Below are 18,217 nucleotides of genomic sequence, written 5' to 3' on the forward strand. Positions count from 1 at the left end.
CGTTGAAAACCGAGATAGCCGAGTAGATACGGAAAGTTGGAAAAGAGAGATATGCGGAAATAAATGGCGGAATGTAGAGAAGGGAATGCGATACTTCTACTAGGCCTACTCCAAACAATAGTAATCTCCCCCTCTACGTTATCTGCTTATCGCTCCCCACCTATCACAAGTATGTACGGATATACATGTTTAAATGTTTTTCTTTTACATTTAGATAAATTTTATAGAAATCTAGAGACAGAGAATATCGTACTGACACAGTGTCCTGGCACAGACCGTCTGATGTGAGACCAAAGCCCTCGGCTGACGACGCCTTGAACGTACCAGACTCAACGCCTCTGAACCCACTCAGAGTCCCCAGGGACACCGAGGCAGTTTGTTCCTGAGAAGTCCATTTTCGCCTTGGGACTTCCAAGGTTGGCTAGTGGGGGAGGGAAGAACTAATCCACGGTAGGTAGGCAAAAATCCATGGATCAAAATGAAATATGTCCAGGTTATCCATGGATGCCTTCTCATATTTTTAACATTTAACATTTATTTTATTTTTTTTTCTTTTTGAGTCCGATGCATCAAGGCAGAGTATAGCATAGTGTGATAGAAATTTGTAGCTGCATCAAATTGGAGACGTCCCTTCTCAAAGTTGGAAGTGGGGAGATTCGACCCATGGGGCGAACACTAAAGGTTTTGCCAAGGACGAAGACCCACGGACTGGACGCTAAGTATTTCCCCCGCAATTCCATCAAAGTCGTACGTATATAAATCTGGCCCTCTAGGGGGTCTCTACGTCACATAAAAGAGATATGCAAAGGTATCGCAAAAATGCCAAGGGGAAAGATAAAATAAACCCCGAATAAAAAAAATAACAAATGCATTGATGTTCATAATCATCATCAACATGGCCCCAAGGGAAGTTAGAAGAACATACCCCGAAATGATACCCAGTGTCCCCGGAAAATTCTGCATCCATCATCAAAACGTAACTTTGTGGGGTATCGCGTTATTTTTGTTTTTCCAATAAGTAAAAGGCGAAGGGAGATGGGAAAAGGATTCAAGCCCCCACCATCCAGGGGTGCTCAAGTACTTCAGTAATGGTAAGTCGGTTATCCACATCGCGATCGAGCATCGTGCGGATGAGGTCAATGCAATCTTCCGAGAAAGGAAGGAAGGGAATTCGGAGGGGGTGGTCAAGGATCTCATCAACGTTGTAGAACGGGTTCTCTTTGTAGACGATCGTATAAAGAAGAATGCCCAGAGCCCAGATGTCCTGTTCCTTGCCTCGATACGACCGGCCCTGTAAGACCTCGGGGGCGGCATAATCTAACACAGACAGTCAGCATCGCCATCTTACCTCTCGGGCAGACAAAGGAAACTAACCAATGGTGCCAACAAAGACATCAAACGGCCCGTTTTTGATGTAGGCCGCACTTCCAAAGTCGATCAACTTGATCCGTCCCTCTCCATCGAGAACCACATTCTCATCTTTGATGTCACGATGTACCACCAGTGCTTTGGTGTGTAAATGATTAACGGCGCTCGCAACTTGTTTGAAGATGTTGCGGCACTCCGACTCGTCCATGTTGGCTTTGAGTTCGATATAATCGAACAGGTCCATCCCCGGGAGTCCATGAGGTGTCATTTCAATGTAGTAATTGATATCATCTTCAAAGAAGCCTTCCATCTCCACAATGTTAGGGTGCTTGAGCCCATCCCGCCGCAGGAAGTTCAGAACGTGGATCTCTAATGGCACAGTACCCAGTCGCCGATCACGAGTCCACGTATCCACTAGGATCCGCTTCTTTGTGACAAATTTCAATACCATCTTCTTGGTAGGCTGCTTCTTTAAACGTGCCAGCTTGACTTGGCCGTAGGCGCCTTGTCCCATCTCTTCGAGAATCACGTAGTCGTTGATCGTTCGTTTGGCCGGAGGGTCGTTCTTCGCATTGGCAGCCTCAACCTGAGGAACTGGCTGTACGGGACGGGTGGTAAGAGGCTCAGAAGCAGCCTCACTGAGTTGTTGACTGAGTGTTGACGTCGGGGTTTGGATCTCCACGGAATTGTTGCGATTTTCCACAGTCTGGGTATCAGTGCCGGCGTCTAACGGGCGATCCGCATCAGGATCATGTGTGGGCGAGGTAGGCTTAGAGCTTGGTACAGATGATGGCGAAAGCCCAGCAGCGGGTCCAGCAGCGTGGAGCTGTCTCGAGTAAGTTATCCACAAAGCATAGACCAACTCTGTGACTGCAATGGTATCGTCACTGTCATCAGAGTCGCTGGTGCGATCGCTGCTTTTCTCGGTCTTGTCCTTTGAGAAGAAGGTACCGCTCTTAACCACACGCAGTTGAATATCCACAACAATGGTCGAGCCATCCCGATGCTTGGCAAGCAAGCCACTTGGCTCTGTGAATACAGAGGCGGCATTTGCTTTTCCGTCGCGGAGAATGGAAAGTGTCCGTGCCCGTCGGAAGCTGTGTTCGGGTATGACAATACCATCAACCAGTGGCACATTGTCCTCCTCGGTCAAAACGTCTAGAATCTCATCGAAATCGGGTACAAGTTCAGTGAAGTGGAGCCCCTCTGGTCTTTCTTGACCAAATAGGACTGAAGAGAACACAGAATTGGAGCTGATCACGTCCAATGACGAGGACGAGAGCACCATCATGCCTGCGACATGGGGAAAGCTGGAGACTTGGAGAGTGTGATCTCCTTCTCCCTTGCCGACGGCGACAGGAATACAAACGCCAGCAGCGGTGCGGGCGGCAAAGTGCTTCAACTCCACGATTTTCGCCAGTCCCTTCTCGGGGGGTGTCTCAAGAGATTCCGATGGCAAACAGGGTAAAAGGTCGGTGATCGACTGGCCTGTTTGAACGACAGACGGGCCCCAGATCTTTTCGACTTCACCTTTGGCACTCACGACGTTCCATGAATCGTCACACTGGATGGAGGCAATATTCTCTGTGATCTCCTCTAGGACCCAGATCAGGCCACCTCGCTTTTCCATAACCCAGACGCTAGCAGACCCGCGTGATCCGTTGCGCTTCTGAATCGGGACCACATCACCACACAGCAAGACTCCGCGGGACTTATTGGCCGGGTGGTTGTTCCGGGGATTTCTCGTGCTGGAGCCATAGCCGTCATCAGTTTGCGCTCTCCGGGACTTTTCTCGTGAAGATGGTTTGTTGAGAAGTTGTGCTGTCACTCCATTCCCAAGACCTCGGAACTTGGGATTTACAGCGGAGATGTTGGCTCTTTCGGGCTGAAGTGGCATGCGGGCGGCGGCATCAGTGCTTGGATCTCGAAGCTTGGCCTTGAGCCATTCCTGATGCTCCTTCTGTACAACCTCTAGGATACTGAGACGGCGAACTTCGGACTGAAGAACACCAAAGATGAGACATGAAAGATCATTAGCGGCCAGAATGGTCCATGGTGCTTGGGCTTCGGTCCTGAACACGGCCTGGGAAGCCGGGGTCCATTTGTTGCTATGCGCGTGGAGGACAGGGATCTGGAATCCCAATCCAGCAGTCGAGGAGCTAAGCGGGGCGAAAGTATCCGTGGAAGAGGTGTATGGTTGTGCTAGAGTTTCCATCAGCTTGCTCCTGAGAGAGACAGAGCACAGGTCCGTGTATGTACGTTTTAAGCTTACGCGCCTTGACGTAGGTGCAGAGACCAGGTCCCTCCTTTGGCTGGAGATACGATCGCTAGGCGTCGGGATCAACAATTGGGAGCTGTCCGAGGGATGTGACCCCGAGAGGGTGGAATCCTGGGGTGCATCTCGGGTGCTGACCGGAGAGGAACTGCCATCTGAGAAGGCCTTCTCAAAGATATTGTCGCGATTAATCTCTGCGGGTCCGGTGATGGGTCCACGACCATGGATTTGGTTTTCCTGGGTTTCGAGCATATTTGCTCGGGCCAAAAGCTCCATCATACCTTGCATCTCCGTATCTCCGCTGGCGTTTGCTTGTGCGTTGGCGATCGCGGCATTGCTTGCGGCCCATCCCATCCGGTCGCGCATGAAATCAATAGATCTCTTGAGAATGTTTTGACGAGTGTGGAGGAATTCCTCGGATTGTTGAGCAAAGGAAAAGGAATGTAGCGACTCCAGTGGAAACCTGTGTAGGTCTTCTAGATCCGTGAAACTTCGGCTCGCCAAATTGCCAGTGTGAGCTCGAGATGAGGATCGAGATCGGGGAGAGGGGGCGGGGCGCTGGCCAGCCATGGGAGCTAGCGATAGCGATGAGGAAGACATATTTGGGAGGGTTAATACTCGTGAGGGCTGGTTTTGACGTATACGATCCAGCCCAGTTGGACCGTTCTCGAATAACGGAGATCTGTTGAAACGCAGGAAGCGTTAACGCTGTAATGAAAAGTAGAAAGAATCTTGCTGCTGACCTGGAAAGAGTGTCATATCCCGAAGAAACACTGTCCGCCGAGTCTATGAGGTGGTCCGTCTGTAAAGAAAGTGTGTCCAGTACACCCTCGGATTCGGGCGACTCAGAGAGGGGTCCTAACGGCGACGAAAGAGGACTCGGCTCGCCTTAGTTTGGTCAGCGCGATTCACCTAGCTTATAATCAACTCCATCGTCGCGTCTTGAAGTTTCCATTCCACGGGCCTTGCAAGAAAATGTGATGCTATCGAATGATCAGACGGTTCGTCTCCGCGGTCAGATGCATCTCCGAGCATGTGTTAACGCGTGACCTTGATTTCTGGGAAGAAACTCAAGTCGCGCTCTTGTTGCTCCAACCCGTTTCTTTTCGCGTGCTCAATGAGTCGTAAGCTCAATTTGAGTACATAGCACGATAAGCTGTTTTCCTCTCACCTCCACTAGTTCCTCCCAAGGCCCGTGGCATGTGAAACAAAGACTAAATGATCAGCATAAACAAGCATGTGCGCACAACTGACCATCATGGTTGTAAGCCGACCCCATCCCCGAGGTCTCTCTTCTCTCTTTTTGGTTTTCGTTATCTTTTTTTGTGGGAATTCAAATGATCAGATGGGAAACAAAGCAAAGGACGAGGCTCAATCGAGACGAGCACTCGTGAATGTATCCGGGGTATGCGACATGTATCGGAACGGTCATTCGCAACTGTGACGGGGGTAGGGCGGGCAGCTGCCTCGTAGGGTCTCAGGCGGCATATGTGGCGTCGCGGCTGAGCACACAGAGAGTGAAGAGGCAAGCAGATGAAGATGTAACGGACCCAAGGGGGAAGAGAAAGAAAAAGGACAGCGGGGGAAAGAGAGTGGGGAGAGGAAAATGCAGAGAAAAAGGGAAACGGGATCCCCCTTCGTGATGTAATAGCCCAATTACTTTATATTTTATTTTGATATGTCTTTCCTATACATATCCCCCCATTTCAAAACAAAATATAACACATTCCTTTGAAACAGCGGGTTTTACCTGTCGATCGGCTGATCGACAATGTTTCTATCCCATGTGGCGGAGAAGTTTACCGCTGTAGAGATCTATACAAGATGGAATATATGAACAAAACCAACCATTAATACTTGACAGATATCGGCGTTTTCTTACCCCGCTCCAAATGCAGTATGTCATGGCCAGGTTATTTCCCGAATTGAAATGATGCAAAGTGGCTTTCTCAATAGATCCGAGCGCCTGGGACCTTAACTCCTTTGGGTGACTTACATGTACTTTATATGAAGTTGACAAACAGGTATGAATCGAGGCAGAAAAATGGGATACACTGGATTCCGCCAAATGCCTATGCAAGTCAATTCCTGTGCGAAAAAAAAAATGACGGTAATGCTTAGGAGATAAGAAGTGGGACTAGCTTTGACCCGTATGTATCTCCAGTGCATACGCAAGCAGTGACGAGATATCATGGGCTGGTCCCTGATAGAGGATCCCGAGAGCCCCGAAGACTGTGCAGCGGCAATTCACTATGCCCAGAATCCGTCCCTGGATTGTCATCCCCACTCGACCTAAACAAAACGTTGGGCTTCCCTCGGGTTTGATCTAGAAGTCGAGTCTGCTCCGGCGGCGGCGATGTCGAGCTGACAAAGCCCGACAGGTTCCGCCCACCGCCAAGCATCCATGAGAACCCCGAATCCGTCATAGAAGGTCGCACAGTTGATCGCGAGGGTATTGTCCGCGAACTTTCGATTTTCCTGTCACGGTTCGTCCGACTTGCCGTCGCTAGCACATCGGTTCCACTCTCGGCTTTGGTCCCGGGGGTATCCGCATTGGGACTTATTGTTCGTGATGGACCTTGGTTTGCCACCAGGTTGCCTTCTGCTTTGCCCATTGAGTTGTCTGTCTCTTGTAATTCGTCTGATTGGTTCAATTCGCCGTCTATACGGGGGTCAAGAGGGGGATCTACTGGGATGGAAGAGTCTCCGAGGCAGACCTGGACACTCTCAGCTTTGACCAGGGCCTGCTTCACTGCGCTGTTCATATCAGAATCGAGGCCCTTGATATTTGCTAGCTGCGAGCCAAGATCGTTCAGTGCCTCGCGTAAAATCGTCGCCAAAGTTTGGTTCCTTTCCTCGAGTAGATTGATCTTCGTTTCCAGTCTAGCCGAGGCCGCGGGCTGGATGTCCGAGGCTGATGCAGCAGAAACAGGCCTCGAGAATCCAGGACGCATATTTGGTTCATAATGCATTGTTTGCATATTTTTCCTAGCTTCTGTCACGGCGCCTCGAACAGCTTTGGCTACGCCCCAGGCCTCTGTCCGGCGTTGGATTCCCTGGGAGACATCTTGGAAAAGAGATTCGAGGCTCTTGGGGCTATTTCGGGCTGGTGATCCAGTAGGCGAGTTTCGTTCACTGCGTTTCTTGAAGTCTTCCCAAAGGAAGGCCTTCCTCGTGGGCCGTGTGCCAGGTTGGTTGCGAATTTTGGAGTCGGGCGGTCTGCCTGAATATTTCGATATAATGAAACTGCCTCGATCGGCGGTAGGATTCTGTTCCAAATAAAGTGCATCATGCACAAAACTTTGAGGTGTGTGTGGTTCGGGCGAAGGGTAGCGAAGTAATAATGTCAAGGCGGTTGTATAGTCGGCCGTGAGCACTAGATGATGGATGTCAGCAAAAATGGGATATGAGAAATTGAGCAGGTCGACCAACATTGCCAACGAATCCTAAGCAGCATTGCAATACACGTGAAATCAACAAGATCAGACCGTAGCCCGTGAGCAAACAGTAGATCCCACATCATTAGAACATCATCGAATGGAAATTCTCGCCCAAACAGAAGGCGCATCCAGCGGCTTTTCAGTGAGTTAGTAAAGAATTAGTAAAGAAAATGGATGGCATCTGATGCAGCTTACGTTAGGAAAATTTGCGGTAATACGTCCACAGCTTCCAGGTGCTCGGCGAGCTCATGATCGATAATCGCCAGAGCTTCCTTATGGAGATAATGACACCGATCAACTATCGGAATGACATCCATCTGGCCATTTGCCGACCGTGATTCGCCGTGTTCATAGTATATGCGGGCTGTCTGCATGACAGAGAGAAACAGCGTAAATGAATCATGTTCCACGAATTGTGCATCGAGAAGCTTTAGCATCAAACCCTCACTTTTGCCCTTGTTCGCAGGTCCTTCGGGGTGTGGCTTCACCGAGTCTCGATCTACTGCCCAGAGAATAGGGGCGAGTAGTTCGTGCATTCCTTGTCTATAGCCGACGTCTGGATTGAGCTTCGAGTAGACAAACAAGATGTCCGTCAATTTGGATTTCGTGTCGGGCTCTTGGAAAAAGAAGTTCTCCTGCAAGCATCGATCGACATCTTGCAAAATCTCGGTACGCAGCGTCTCGTCGTGTCGGAGTGTTTGCCAAGGGGACTGGTTGTTCCAACAACATTTAATTAGATATGAGGATTCTTCAAGATAGGGGAAGCACAGCGAGAGGGCTACATACCTGCTCATCATCCGCCAGCGGATCAACAGTCGACTCTAAATCGTCCGGGTGTTCGATATATTTCAAGAAATGATCTCGCAGCGCACGATAAGCATCCCGGGATTCGTCCAGCTTGGAGGCCCATTCGGTTTTATCCAACCCGTCGAAGAGTAGAAATGCCTGTATGAAGCATGAGCATATATCTCCACCTCACTTTTTAAAAGGCCACAGAACCTTCCAGCAAACCGACCTCAGTCCGTCATTGCACAGGTTTCCTTGCTCGGATTGTAACGCCGCTCGGAGGTCGGAAGGCGTGTCGTTGTCGGAGAATAGGACGTCCCATCTCTTTCTGTAGGGGTCAGTATAAATGGAAATATGCGGACAATCAATAGAGTGGGAAATACCTGGTCTCCTCAATTGTTCTCATTGTTGATGACGGGGGAGAACCATGGAAGGTGAGGGGGAATGCGGGCGATAGTAGACCGCCCGTACCTTATCTCGCGCTACTGTAACTCGGCCATTGCGACATTCCATCGTATACTCCGGTTGATTTCGGATTGGGATGTTTGCATATTAAAAGCGATATAGATTACGGTTGACGTTGATTTACTCAATTTTGTGTCGCCACTCTTGCAGAAACTCGCTGCATCCAGGGCTGCACCGCTTTTATGTCACCTCTCACAGCTTCATGACACACCCCGTGGACATTCAAAATGTCCGCAGACCTGCTAGCAGAATTCGGTCAGGCACCTGTTCCAGACAATAGGTCCAGACAGCAGCCATCGCAACACCAGAAAAACTCATTCTTCGATGCCGACGATAGCATCGATTTGTTCGGATCATCGGGAAGTGTGCCGACCCAGGGAGCACCCAGTCAATTTGCAACCCCGGCAGCTTCGTGGCAGAGCTCTGGTCATCAGGAATTTGACCTTCCCTTGAATCCACATAGCGACGTGTTATTCGATGCAGAATTTGACGCACCAGCAAGCGATGCAGACGACGACTGGGGTGAATTCGAAGGCCCTGATTCAAACACTTTACATGGACAATCAACAGCTCTTCGGCAATCAGGGACAGTTGCATCTCCAAACCCAGAGCCTCGGCGAGATGATCCGCAGGTTTCTAGAACAGTTGATTTGCTAGATTCACTTTCAATGCAAAACTCCGCACCAGCTGTGAAACATCCGTCGAAGAGTGTCAAGAACCAACACCTCAAACCTAATACCCAAAATCAGCCGACATGGGAGAATGATTCATTTGGTGACTGGGGCGATTTCGCCGAGGTGCCTGCTAGCAAACCTCCCAAGGTCTCTAAGAAGAAAACAAACCCACCTACAAGGCCGCCTACAAGGCCGCCTATCAAATCCAATAAGCCCTCTGCATTAACCTGGGATGATGAAGCCTTTGACGACTGGGGTGATTTTTCAGATGGCCCCAGTGTGAAGCCTGTGCCCAGATCCAAACTCTCGCCCCCGACGGCTCCTAGCCCAGCTCCTAGTAGCTCCGTTTCTGGGACCCTAGCCCCCGCAGCCACCGTCCGTCCAACCAACATCCCACCTCCATCGGTCCTTCTCGAGTTATTCTTAGACGTGTTTGAGAATCTTCAGAAAGAGGCTACACTCGCAAAATCCCAGCTGCGATCCTCGGCTCCGTCATCCTCAAACACCATTTCAACAACTGCCTCACATATCCACAATGTACTTCAATCGGCCGCCCGCGTAATTGCAGGGCGAGGTCTCCGGTGGAAACGTGATACAATTCTGAGTCAAAGCATGCGAATTGGGCCTGCCCGTTCTGGTAAACCCGGTGGTATGAAACTTAACAGCGTGAACAAGCAAGAAAACATCAAAGAAGAACAAGATGCTGTTGACGTGCTTACTACTTGGCGAGAACGGGCGGCTATTTTCAACGCCGTTCTTCAAGCCGCGGGCCAGCGGCCAATCCCCACGGTTCCAGATCCTAGTGCGCTCAAAGTCACTACGGCGCGGGCGGACCAGGGCGCATTGAAAGCTTCTCATCCATGTGCACTCTGTTCACTTAAGAGAGATGAGCGGGTTTTACGGGTGGATGAACAAAGTGTTCAAGATAGCTTTGGAGAGTGGTGGACTGAGCATTGGGGTCACACAGCATGCAGGCGATTTTGGGAGACAAATCGAAATCTGCTTGGGCAGCGTTGAAATGTAGAAAGCGAAAACCATTAAAAGGTCAAATGACATTATTATCGGGAGGGGACCCGTCTTTGTTCACGTTTAGATAAAATCTCGTATCCACAACTCTCCGTCAAACTGATAACCAGAGAGTTCCAAAGGTTTCCCCTCACGGTCCTGGGGGAACTTTTGCCCCCCCATTTTGGCTGATTCTCTACACATCTCAACATGGGTGATGGAAGAGTCACAAAACGATCGTCAAATGCGTGTGTACGATGCCGGAGACAAAAAATCAAATGTTCCGGTTCGCTGCCATGTGATGGTTGTAACAAGCGGTGCGTGAAGGTCCTGTGTGCGCTCGATTGCAGCTATGTGCCATTGAGATGCCCAATTTCTGTATACTAACCTCGATAGAAAACTTTCTTGTATTTTCAATGACCGTGATCAGAAGATCCTAGTGACAAGAGGGTAAGTCAAATGGAGTGTTGAGAAGAATCGATGGCTCACAGTTATCACAGCTATATTCTGGAACTGCAGCAGAAGATTGCACGTATAGAGCAAAACGAGAAGGGCCACGCGAGCCCTTACAGCTCGACTTTCGAAGCTCAACCCATTGGTACATCTTGCTTTCTGCTTAGATTGTTACCTACTGACCTATTGCAGATCCCAAAGATCGCGAACATGTACCTACTTTGGAAAGCACTAGGACTCCGGGGGATCATGATGAACCTCAGGATCTGGATGCTCTAGATTCTGAACTAGCTAACCCATTATCATCTGGTCCTCCTGCTTTCATGTCTGCAGCAAACGGCCGCACATGTAGGTTACGCTGGATTCTTAGAATGCATAACTCTAACAGCTACAGTCTATCTTGGAACATCATCCAACTGGTCGTTCACTCGGCGAGTGCTCAGCTTGGCACATCAGCACCTCTATCAGGATGCACTACCCACAGAAACTTTGCTATTCGATGAAACGACCTATGAACTGGGATGGGATGGGCTGAGGACAACCCCGGGCCTAGATGTCCCAGTTGTCCCGACTCGCGACCACACCATGTATCTGATCAACGCCGTGCAATTCCGGTGCGGGCAGTTGTATCACCTTTTCGAAGAAGATGAGTTCATGAGCTCCTTGCAGCGGTTCTACTCGGGAGATGAGCAATCCATGACAAATAGCTTGTGGTACATCCATTTTCTCCTCATCCTGGCTTTTGGCAAGGGATTCGTTCAGCCCAAGGCTCAAGGTAGAAAGCCACCAGGAGTGCACTATTTTGTCAAAGCTTTGCAGCTTCTGCCTGACCCGACTGCTCTGTACCGGGATCCTATGCTGGGAACGGAAATCCTATGTTGCATCGCCTTATACTACCAGTGTGTCGACTTTCGAACGTCGGCACATAACTACGTAAGAATGTTTCAAAAGAAGCGTTTTGTATGAGATAACAGGCTGACCAATAGTCTAGATTGGCCAAGCCATGCGGATAGCCATGGCACAAGGAATGCACACTAATATGCCAGTCGAAGATTTAGGACACGACATGGTTCAAAGATCGGGCAAAATCTGGTGGACCATTTACATTCTAGACCGAGAAATGACATCATTAATGGGTCTACCTCAGTCTATCAGCGATCGATATGTGCAAACCCAGCTCCCCACCTTTGCAGACCCATCCGAAACAATGTCATTAGGCATGCACATCAAGTTGTCCCAGATCATCGCCGAGGTGAACAGTAGTAAGATTCTCTGAGCCTCCATCGTTGATGATCTCCCCTAACAAAATGACCAGCAATATACGTTGCCAATGGACGCATCAACCGGACTTTTCTGCTTAGCACTAAAGCGGCATTGGCAAACATCGCAGGGCTTGCAGATGAGCTTCGCGAGTCATTTCCGCTACACTTAGACCCAGTCAAGGGCGTTTCTCGAACATCAGCGTACTTACATCTTCAATATCACCAGGTGCGTGTCTAATTCTTTGCGGGAAGAGAGGCATTCGCTGACTACTCACACGATGTTCAGTGTATCATCTTGGCCACCCGACCTCTGCTATTCTGTTTCCTCAAAATCCGCTTCGAGTCCCCAGAAAGCTGTTCAGAATCTCTTAATGCATCTCGAAATGTCCGAAGCCTGATGCAAATGTGTCTTGAATCCGCCCAGCACATTATCAGCATTCTCTCCAATTTACAGAGTCAAGGCCTCTTAGGTAAAGTATCATTTGCTACATATAGGGCCTCTCGACTAACATCCGACTTTTAGAAACCTTCCTCCCCTTTGATCTAGAATCAGTCTTTGTATCCACAATTATCCTCCTGATGGGCCCATCCATCGACCCGCGCTTGTTAGAAAGCCACCCCAACTGGCTGGAGAAAGCGTACGCCATCTTCGACGAAATGATCAGAGACGGAAACCAAGTTGCTAGCTTCCGGCGATCCGAGCTCCAGCAGCTACACGAGACATTATTAGGATGCATCTCTGGTGATCAGCCTCGACACTTGGAAGTCCCTGATTTCTTCCAGGCTGGTATTGTTCCTGACCCAGCTTCCCCATCTGCAACACCGGTTCCTAGGCCTCTACCTCAGTCTGTTCGATATGATGATGCTCTTCTCAGGCCGGATCCTGATTTTGATGTGGAATGTGATTTTAGTACGATGCTAACTTCGGCTGAGATTATGGCCGTTGCGGACTCGATTGAGAGCTATGATACTGAGTGGGTATCGAACGCGATGATAGAACATAGTATATGGTAAATTGAATGTCTGATGAATTGATGAGTTTCAAATTGGTATCTACTGATATCTTCAATGTACAGTATCGTGTGCTGAAATATATATAAGCCGGTCTATCAGTTGAATGATTAATGATACGTTTTGCCTTGAACCTGAAAATGCCGTAAAAATCGACATACGTACTCTTCTAATATCCAAAGAACCTAAAGCTTAGACAAGACCGCAGGCCGAATCTCAGAGAGCTCCTTCGACTCTCCAAGACGCCAGCTCACATCACCACCCCAATTCCCCTTACCCTTGTTGGGGTCGGTATGCTTCCATTGCCACCGTGCTTCATTCTGCCGACCAACCTGCAAGAAATCCGAGACCCACGACCCAAAGATAGGGAACATCTTAAACCCGTGCCCAGAATCGCCAGATAACAAAACAACCGACGACGACGTCTCCGGAACAAAATCAATAATAAAGTCCGAGTCATCAGTATCAGCAAACCAGCAAAGCGACTTCTTAACCAGCGGGCGATTTGCAAGTGCCGGAAGCGTCTGCGCCAGCAACTTCCTCATTTGTCTCTCATCATGCTCTGGCACGAATGCACTTTCCTCCAAAGTCCCAGGCGCATGAGAAACCCCTGTCTCAGGATCCGTATTGATATACCCTCCACCCATAGGACAAATCTTCAACAAATTAGTCTGCGGATCTGGCTCAAAGAGGAATCCTAGATCGCGGGCATAGGTGACAGGAATACCACGCAGGGCAGAAGTCTCTTCATCCGTAAGATGAACATGCGCAACAGACCACGACTTGGCCACAACTTTCTTCCCAATCTCCGGGACTAGACGGCCAACTGCACCCCCCGCAGCGACAATCACCAACGAAGATGGATGGAACTTCCCATCCTTCGTTCGGATTCCGGAGCTCTTCCTGCCTTGCAGTGTGCCGACATAGATGATTTCATCGACTGCGCCGCATTCTCCCAAGTAGAAACGCACACCGGCTGCCTGCGCGGCCCGGTATACCCCTGCCAGGGCATTTCCAGAATGGGCATACCCGTCGAAGCGGTTCAGGTATCCATTCCATCCGGTCAATGGGCCGTCGAGCTGCCAGCAGGCTTGACGGATGTCGTCTTCGCCCTTGAGGGGTATAAGATGTGGTTTGATTTGATTGTTCCCTTCTGCCGAAGCCCGGAATCTATTGAGGGTGTCGATGGCTTTCTGTGGTGCTTCGCCAGACACGCAGTGGAGAAATCCAGTCTGGTGGAAATGAGGTGCGAAAATAGGAGTTTTCCATGCGGCGATGGCTTTCTGATTAATAGATAAAACAAGACATCGGTTAGAGTTGACTCGATGACTATACTTACATCGAAGATAGTGACTTACAATTGTCAAATCGGTATAGAAGGGATCTTCGTATTCCGCGCGCACAATCTTATTCAGGTCATTGGCGGCCGAATAGCGTGGAGGAATATGCTCATCTCTCTCGAAGACAGAGATATCCGTAAAGCCTGAGCGAGTCAAATGGAGAGCGCTAGAGAGCCCGAAGGCTCCGCCGCCAACAATGATGATCGGGTCGGACTTGGAGATACCCATATTAGGTGAAATGCGATGTAAAACTCCTACCAGACAGTGTAATAGTTCGATATCTATAGTCGATTAACAGCTCAGTATATCCGAGCCAACGGCGTCTATGCCGATTCCCTAGTGCGGGGAGAAGTGGACCATCGGAAGCCTTCCCGATGCGTCCAGGCTGGATATTTTTGATTGACAATGGGCTGGACACGATAACCGAAATAAGATACGATATGATATGGTGAGTGGAAGTCAAAGGATTGAGTAATTTGTAGAATAGTTACATTTAGGAGTCAGACAAGTAGATAGCCTCCCTATTCCATGAGCAGATACCTTAATTTATGCTATGGTCTAGCAGTAAAGCTATATCACCTCCATCAACTCACTTTATTAGTACAAACAATAAAGACATAGGATTATAGTTGCAACAGTCTAACCAAGGTGAACCACGTTGATGTTGAGGAATTCTGAGATACGTGGACTAACCTTGGAATCCTACAAATAATTAGGTAAATATTGAAGTAATGAACTGACGAACACAAGTTGAGGAAGTATATCAGAAGCATGATAAGGTGCAAATATCAGATTTCGGGATTCAGAACTATGGAATACAGAGGAGTTACATTTGACAATGTGATATTGGAAGTATTGTTGTAGGCGCTAGAATGCATTCGTGCATAATAACGGGATACTGCATCTCAACAGAAACAAATAACGGTATGCTTGGATTGTGAAGGTACATATTGTACTAAGAAAATCTATAAGCCATTCATTTTATATCACTAGTGGTTGCTGGGGTAAGTAAAGCCCTCCTCCTGACCAAAGAATTCCTCCTTAATCAACCGCGGGCTAACGAAACGACGAAGAGGGTCAGAGCTACCAGCCTTGTCGTTAGTTCCGCTAGCACGCGCACCACCGAAAGACTGCTGGCCGATAAGGGCAGCGGTGGTCTTGCAATCTGTAAAAATTAGACAGTTGGATATTGCAACAATCCACTTTGGTACTGTGAGACTTACTGATATAGAAGTTGCCGGCAGAGTATCGGAGCGCATCTTCAGCCTGGCGGATAGCAACACGATCCTTGGCAAAGACAGCACCAGTCAAGGCAAATCCACCTCCATTTTGATCAACAGACTTCAAAGTAGAAGCCCATTCAGCATCCTTGTAGATGTACACGGCAAGCACGGGGCCGAAGATCTCCTCGTTAAAGAGGCGGTGGTCTGGTGAATCGGCTTGGTACACAGTAGGGTGAACGTAGTATCCAACAGATTCATCGTAAGTACCACCCGCAATCAGCTTCAGCGAGGGGTCCTTGTTACTAGCATTAATGATAGACTTGATCTTCTCGAACGATCCACGGTGAATCACGGGGCCCATGAAAGCCTCTAAGTCCTTGTCCGGGTTTCCAATAGTAATCTCCTTGATGCCAGCCTTCAACTGAGTTAGGAACTCCTCTGCACGGGACTCAGGCAAGTAGAGGCGAGATGTGGCAGAGCATTTCTGACCCTGGTACTCGAATGATCCGCGAATGGTGTGGTTGACTGCACTGGTGATATCGGCCGAGGGGTGAACAAGGTGGAAGTTCTTTCCGCTGGTCTCGGCAACGAAGCGAGGGAACTCGCGGTATCGCTTTTCGGAAACACCCTGGCCAATCTTGCCATACAGAGAACGGAACACATCGGAAGAGCCGATGAAGTTCAAACCGGCAAAGTCGCGGTGTGAGAGCACGGTCTCGGTAATGGCTTCGGGGTCACCGGTCACAAACTGAATCACATTGGGAGGGAGACCAGCCTCCAAAAGAACCTTGTAGAGCAAAGAGCTGGCGTAGACGTTAGACGCCGAAGGCTTCCACAGTACCACGTTGCCCATCAGCGCAGGTCCGCAGATCAGGTTGCCACCGAGGGCCGTGAAGTTGAATGGGGAGACGGCGTAAACGAAGCCTTCGAGAGGACGGTAGTCGATACGACTGCAATTAATTAGCAACGACTCCTATGCCAGCTCAACACTTCGATATAGACTAACCTCCACATGCCATCACTACCACGGGTTGGCTGCTTCTCCAAAATTTCAGCCGCCCAGTTGCAGTTCAGACGGAAGAAATCCGCCAATTCAGCCGCAGCATCAATCTCTCCCTGCCAGATGTTCTTTCCTTGTCCAAGCATCGTGGCTGCAATAATCTCGTATCGGTACTTGGTGCATAACAGCTCGGCAGCCTTGAGGAAGATCGAAGCTCGATCAACAAATGGGGTATCTTGCCAGCTTTGCTTTGCCTCCAGGGCTAGCTCAATAGCTGATCTGGTCTGTTCATCCGTGGCGAGTGGGTAGTTTGTAAAGGTAGTGGCATGTTCGGCAGGCAATGGTTGATCCCAAGACTTGGAGCTCGCCTGAAATTTTCCATCATAGAAGAGCTCGCTCCGCACGGGCAGCTGAGAGCGCAGCTTGGTCAATGCTTCTTCAAGCTTGGCGCGCTCCGGTGAGCCTTTCTTGTATAGAGGCTATAGTATGATTAGCATTGAGGTGGGCTAACTAGTTGTATCACACTCACGTTTGGTTCGTTTCGGGCATCGGGAAGGCGAAATGGCATGGTAGTCTTAGCACGAGTTTGAACAGAGAGTCCCGCAGGAACAGAGCGCAGGCGAGAGCCAGTAGGCCGTACCGAGCGAAGTCTCATGAGTGTAGTAGACATGATAAATAGCCGTTTTGAGTCGTGTGAATGGCAATGTAAACTTGAGAAATCAGTTCGAGGCGAGCAGATCTGTTTTAATGGCAACGACCCTTCCTAGAAATATCGGAGGCTTCCCCGTTTACCCCACATGATGCTTGAAGTGAGCTTGAGCTCCGACGAACAATATTGAGTTAAACGCATAGCTGCTGTTCGAAATCTGCAGTATCGGGAGGCTATCCGGTGTTCCTATCAGGCTGGATTGGGTAGTGTAATCCCATATTTTCGAAGTAGATAAGCATGAGACTCGGAACTGTTTACTTCAACTTATTATCATGCAACAAGAACCTCAATCAAATGAAGCTTGCTGGGGCAATACGCAGCTAGGACAGCTGGCAGGCGATCTCGCCGCGGCAACAGCATCGGCGTCGCTAGTAACACCCGCGGTGGCAATTATTGATAGGTTCGTGTTGATTCCAAGCGCTGATTCTGCGCTAACAAGATATAAGAGCGCTTGTCGAGCAAGCTGCCTTCAAGCAACCCATTCTCCGTGGACTTCGTCGGCATGCACTCGGGGCCCTCCGACAGCCGGGACTGTTTGTCTTCCAACGACCCTTCGGTATCGTCTGGGCCCTCTATGCAGCAACCTATTCCGTCGCAAATGTAACCAACACAATCAGTCACAAGTTTGAGTTAGCCGCCGCGGGGACGATCACATTTGCCACTACTATGATGGCCAACGTGCCACTAGCGCTGTGGAAGGACATCCGATTTGCGCAGGAGTACGGCACCGGCAACGGTCCCGGTGCCAAGACATCGACAGCAAACATCATCTCTGTACCTCTCCAGAACAAGTCATTGGCACGAGCTGCAGCTGCTATCTTCCTCGTACGAGACGGTGTGACGATCTTTGGGTCATTTACGTTGGCCCCGTGGTTGTCGGATGCGATCCCCGATGGGTTGGCGGCTCATCCCCACGCAAAGCCTATCATCACCCAGTTGACCTTGCCCGTCCTGACACAGCTGGTTGCTACTCCGCTGCATCTGTTGGCATTGGATATGTATACACGGCAATATACCATCCCCTTCCTGGAAAGGGTGAAGCATTCGCAGCAATATCTTCCCTCGTCAACTTTGTTGCGTTGTGTCCGTATCATTCCTGCGTTTGGGATTGGGTGCCTGGCAAATATGGAGTTGCGATCTGCTTTTCATGCAAGATTGTCAGGTTGAAAAAAAAATCAGTTTCTTGTCTAACTATCTGGCCATACT

The 18,217-nt window shown here is 49.4% G+C and overlaps 7 protein-coding genes across 7 annotated transcripts; 3 read left to right on the plus strand and 4 right to left on the minus strand.

The window, feature by feature from the left end:
• Window positions 1-1,048: 1,048 nt before the first annotated feature.
• Window positions 1,049-4,922, minus strand: N7447_000524 (serine/threonine-protein kinase; the record flags this gene model as incomplete). Its single annotated transcript, XM_057224800.1, has 4 exons — window positions 1,049-1,317; window positions 1,375-4,325; window positions 4,387-4,531; window positions 4,898-4,922. 4 exons carry the CDS (start codon window positions 4,920-4,922, stop codon window positions 1,049-1,051), a joined length of 3,390 nt encoding a protein of 1,129 aa, XP_057088816.1.
• A 910-nt stretch (window positions 4,923-5,832) lies between these two features.
• On the minus strand, window positions 5,833-8,275 carry N7447_000525 (GTPase-activating protein GYP6; the record flags this gene model as incomplete). Its single annotated transcript, XM_057224801.1, has 6 exons — window positions 5,833-7,019; window positions 7,076-7,218; window positions 7,279-7,793; window positions 7,870-8,028; window positions 8,083-8,197; window positions 8,253-8,275. 6 exons carry the CDS (start codon window positions 8,273-8,275, stop codon window positions 5,833-5,835), a joined length of 2,142 nt encoding a protein of 713 aa, XP_057088817.1.
• Window positions 8,276-8,561: 286 nt separating this feature from the next.
• On the plus strand, window positions 8,562-10,025 carry N7447_000526 (uncharacterized protein; the record flags this gene model as incomplete). Its single annotated transcript, XM_057224802.1, has 1 exon — window positions 8,562-10,025. The coding sequence occupies one exon, from the start codon at window positions 8,562-8,564 to the stop codon at window positions 10,023-10,025; it is 1,464 nt and encodes a 487-aa protein (XP_057088818.1).
• A 198-nt stretch (window positions 10,026-10,223) lies between these two features.
• On the plus strand, window positions 10,224-12,817 carry N7447_000527 (uncharacterized protein; the record flags this gene model as incomplete). Its single annotated transcript, XM_057224803.1, has 10 exons — window positions 10,224-10,345; window positions 10,410-10,463; window positions 10,514-10,611; window positions 10,659-10,814; window positions 10,861-11,399; window positions 11,458-11,728; window positions 11,782-11,954; window positions 12,015-12,198; window positions 12,252-12,738; window positions 12,805-12,817. 10 exons carry the CDS (start codon window positions 10,224-10,226, stop codon window positions 12,815-12,817), a joined length of 2,097 nt encoding a protein of 698 aa, XP_057088819.1.
• Window positions 12,818-12,924: 107 nt separating this feature from the next.
• Window positions 12,925-14,307, minus strand: N7447_000528 (NAD(P)/FAD-dependent oxidoreductase; the record flags this gene model as incomplete). Its single annotated transcript, XM_057224804.1, has 2 exons — window positions 12,925-14,022; window positions 14,098-14,307. 2 exons carry the CDS (start codon window positions 14,305-14,307, stop codon window positions 12,925-12,927), a joined length of 1,308 nt encoding a protein of 435 aa, XP_057088820.1.
• A 761-nt stretch (window positions 14,308-15,068) lies between these two features.
• On the minus strand, window positions 15,069-16,972 carry N7447_000529 (uncharacterized protein; the record flags this gene model as incomplete). Its single annotated transcript, XM_057224805.1, has 4 exons — window positions 15,069-15,244; window positions 15,303-16,252; window positions 16,309-16,781; window positions 16,832-16,972. 4 exons carry the CDS (start codon window positions 16,970-16,972, stop codon window positions 15,069-15,071), a joined length of 1,740 nt encoding a protein of 579 aa, XP_057088821.1.
• A 311-nt stretch (window positions 16,973-17,283) lies between these two features.
• Window positions 17,284-18,178, plus strand: N7447_000530 (uncharacterized protein; the record flags this gene model as incomplete). The annotated part of the gene is made up of 2 exons (XM_057224806.1): window positions 17,284-17,411; window positions 17,458-18,178. The coding sequence occupies 2 exons, from the start codon at window positions 17,284-17,286 to the stop codon at window positions 18,176-18,178; spliced, it is 849 nt and encodes a 282-aa protein (XP_057088822.1).
• Window positions 18,179-18,217: the final 39 nt, after the last annotated feature.

This window comes from Penicillium robsamsonii, assembly GCF_028829455.1.
Source record: "Penicillium robsamsonii strain IBT 29466 chromosome Unknown utg000001l_segment0_segment0, whole genome shotgun sequence".
Classification (NCBI taxonomy): Eukaryota; Fungi; Ascomycota; class Eurotiomycetes; order Eurotiales; family Aspergillaceae; genus Penicillium; species Penicillium robsamsonii.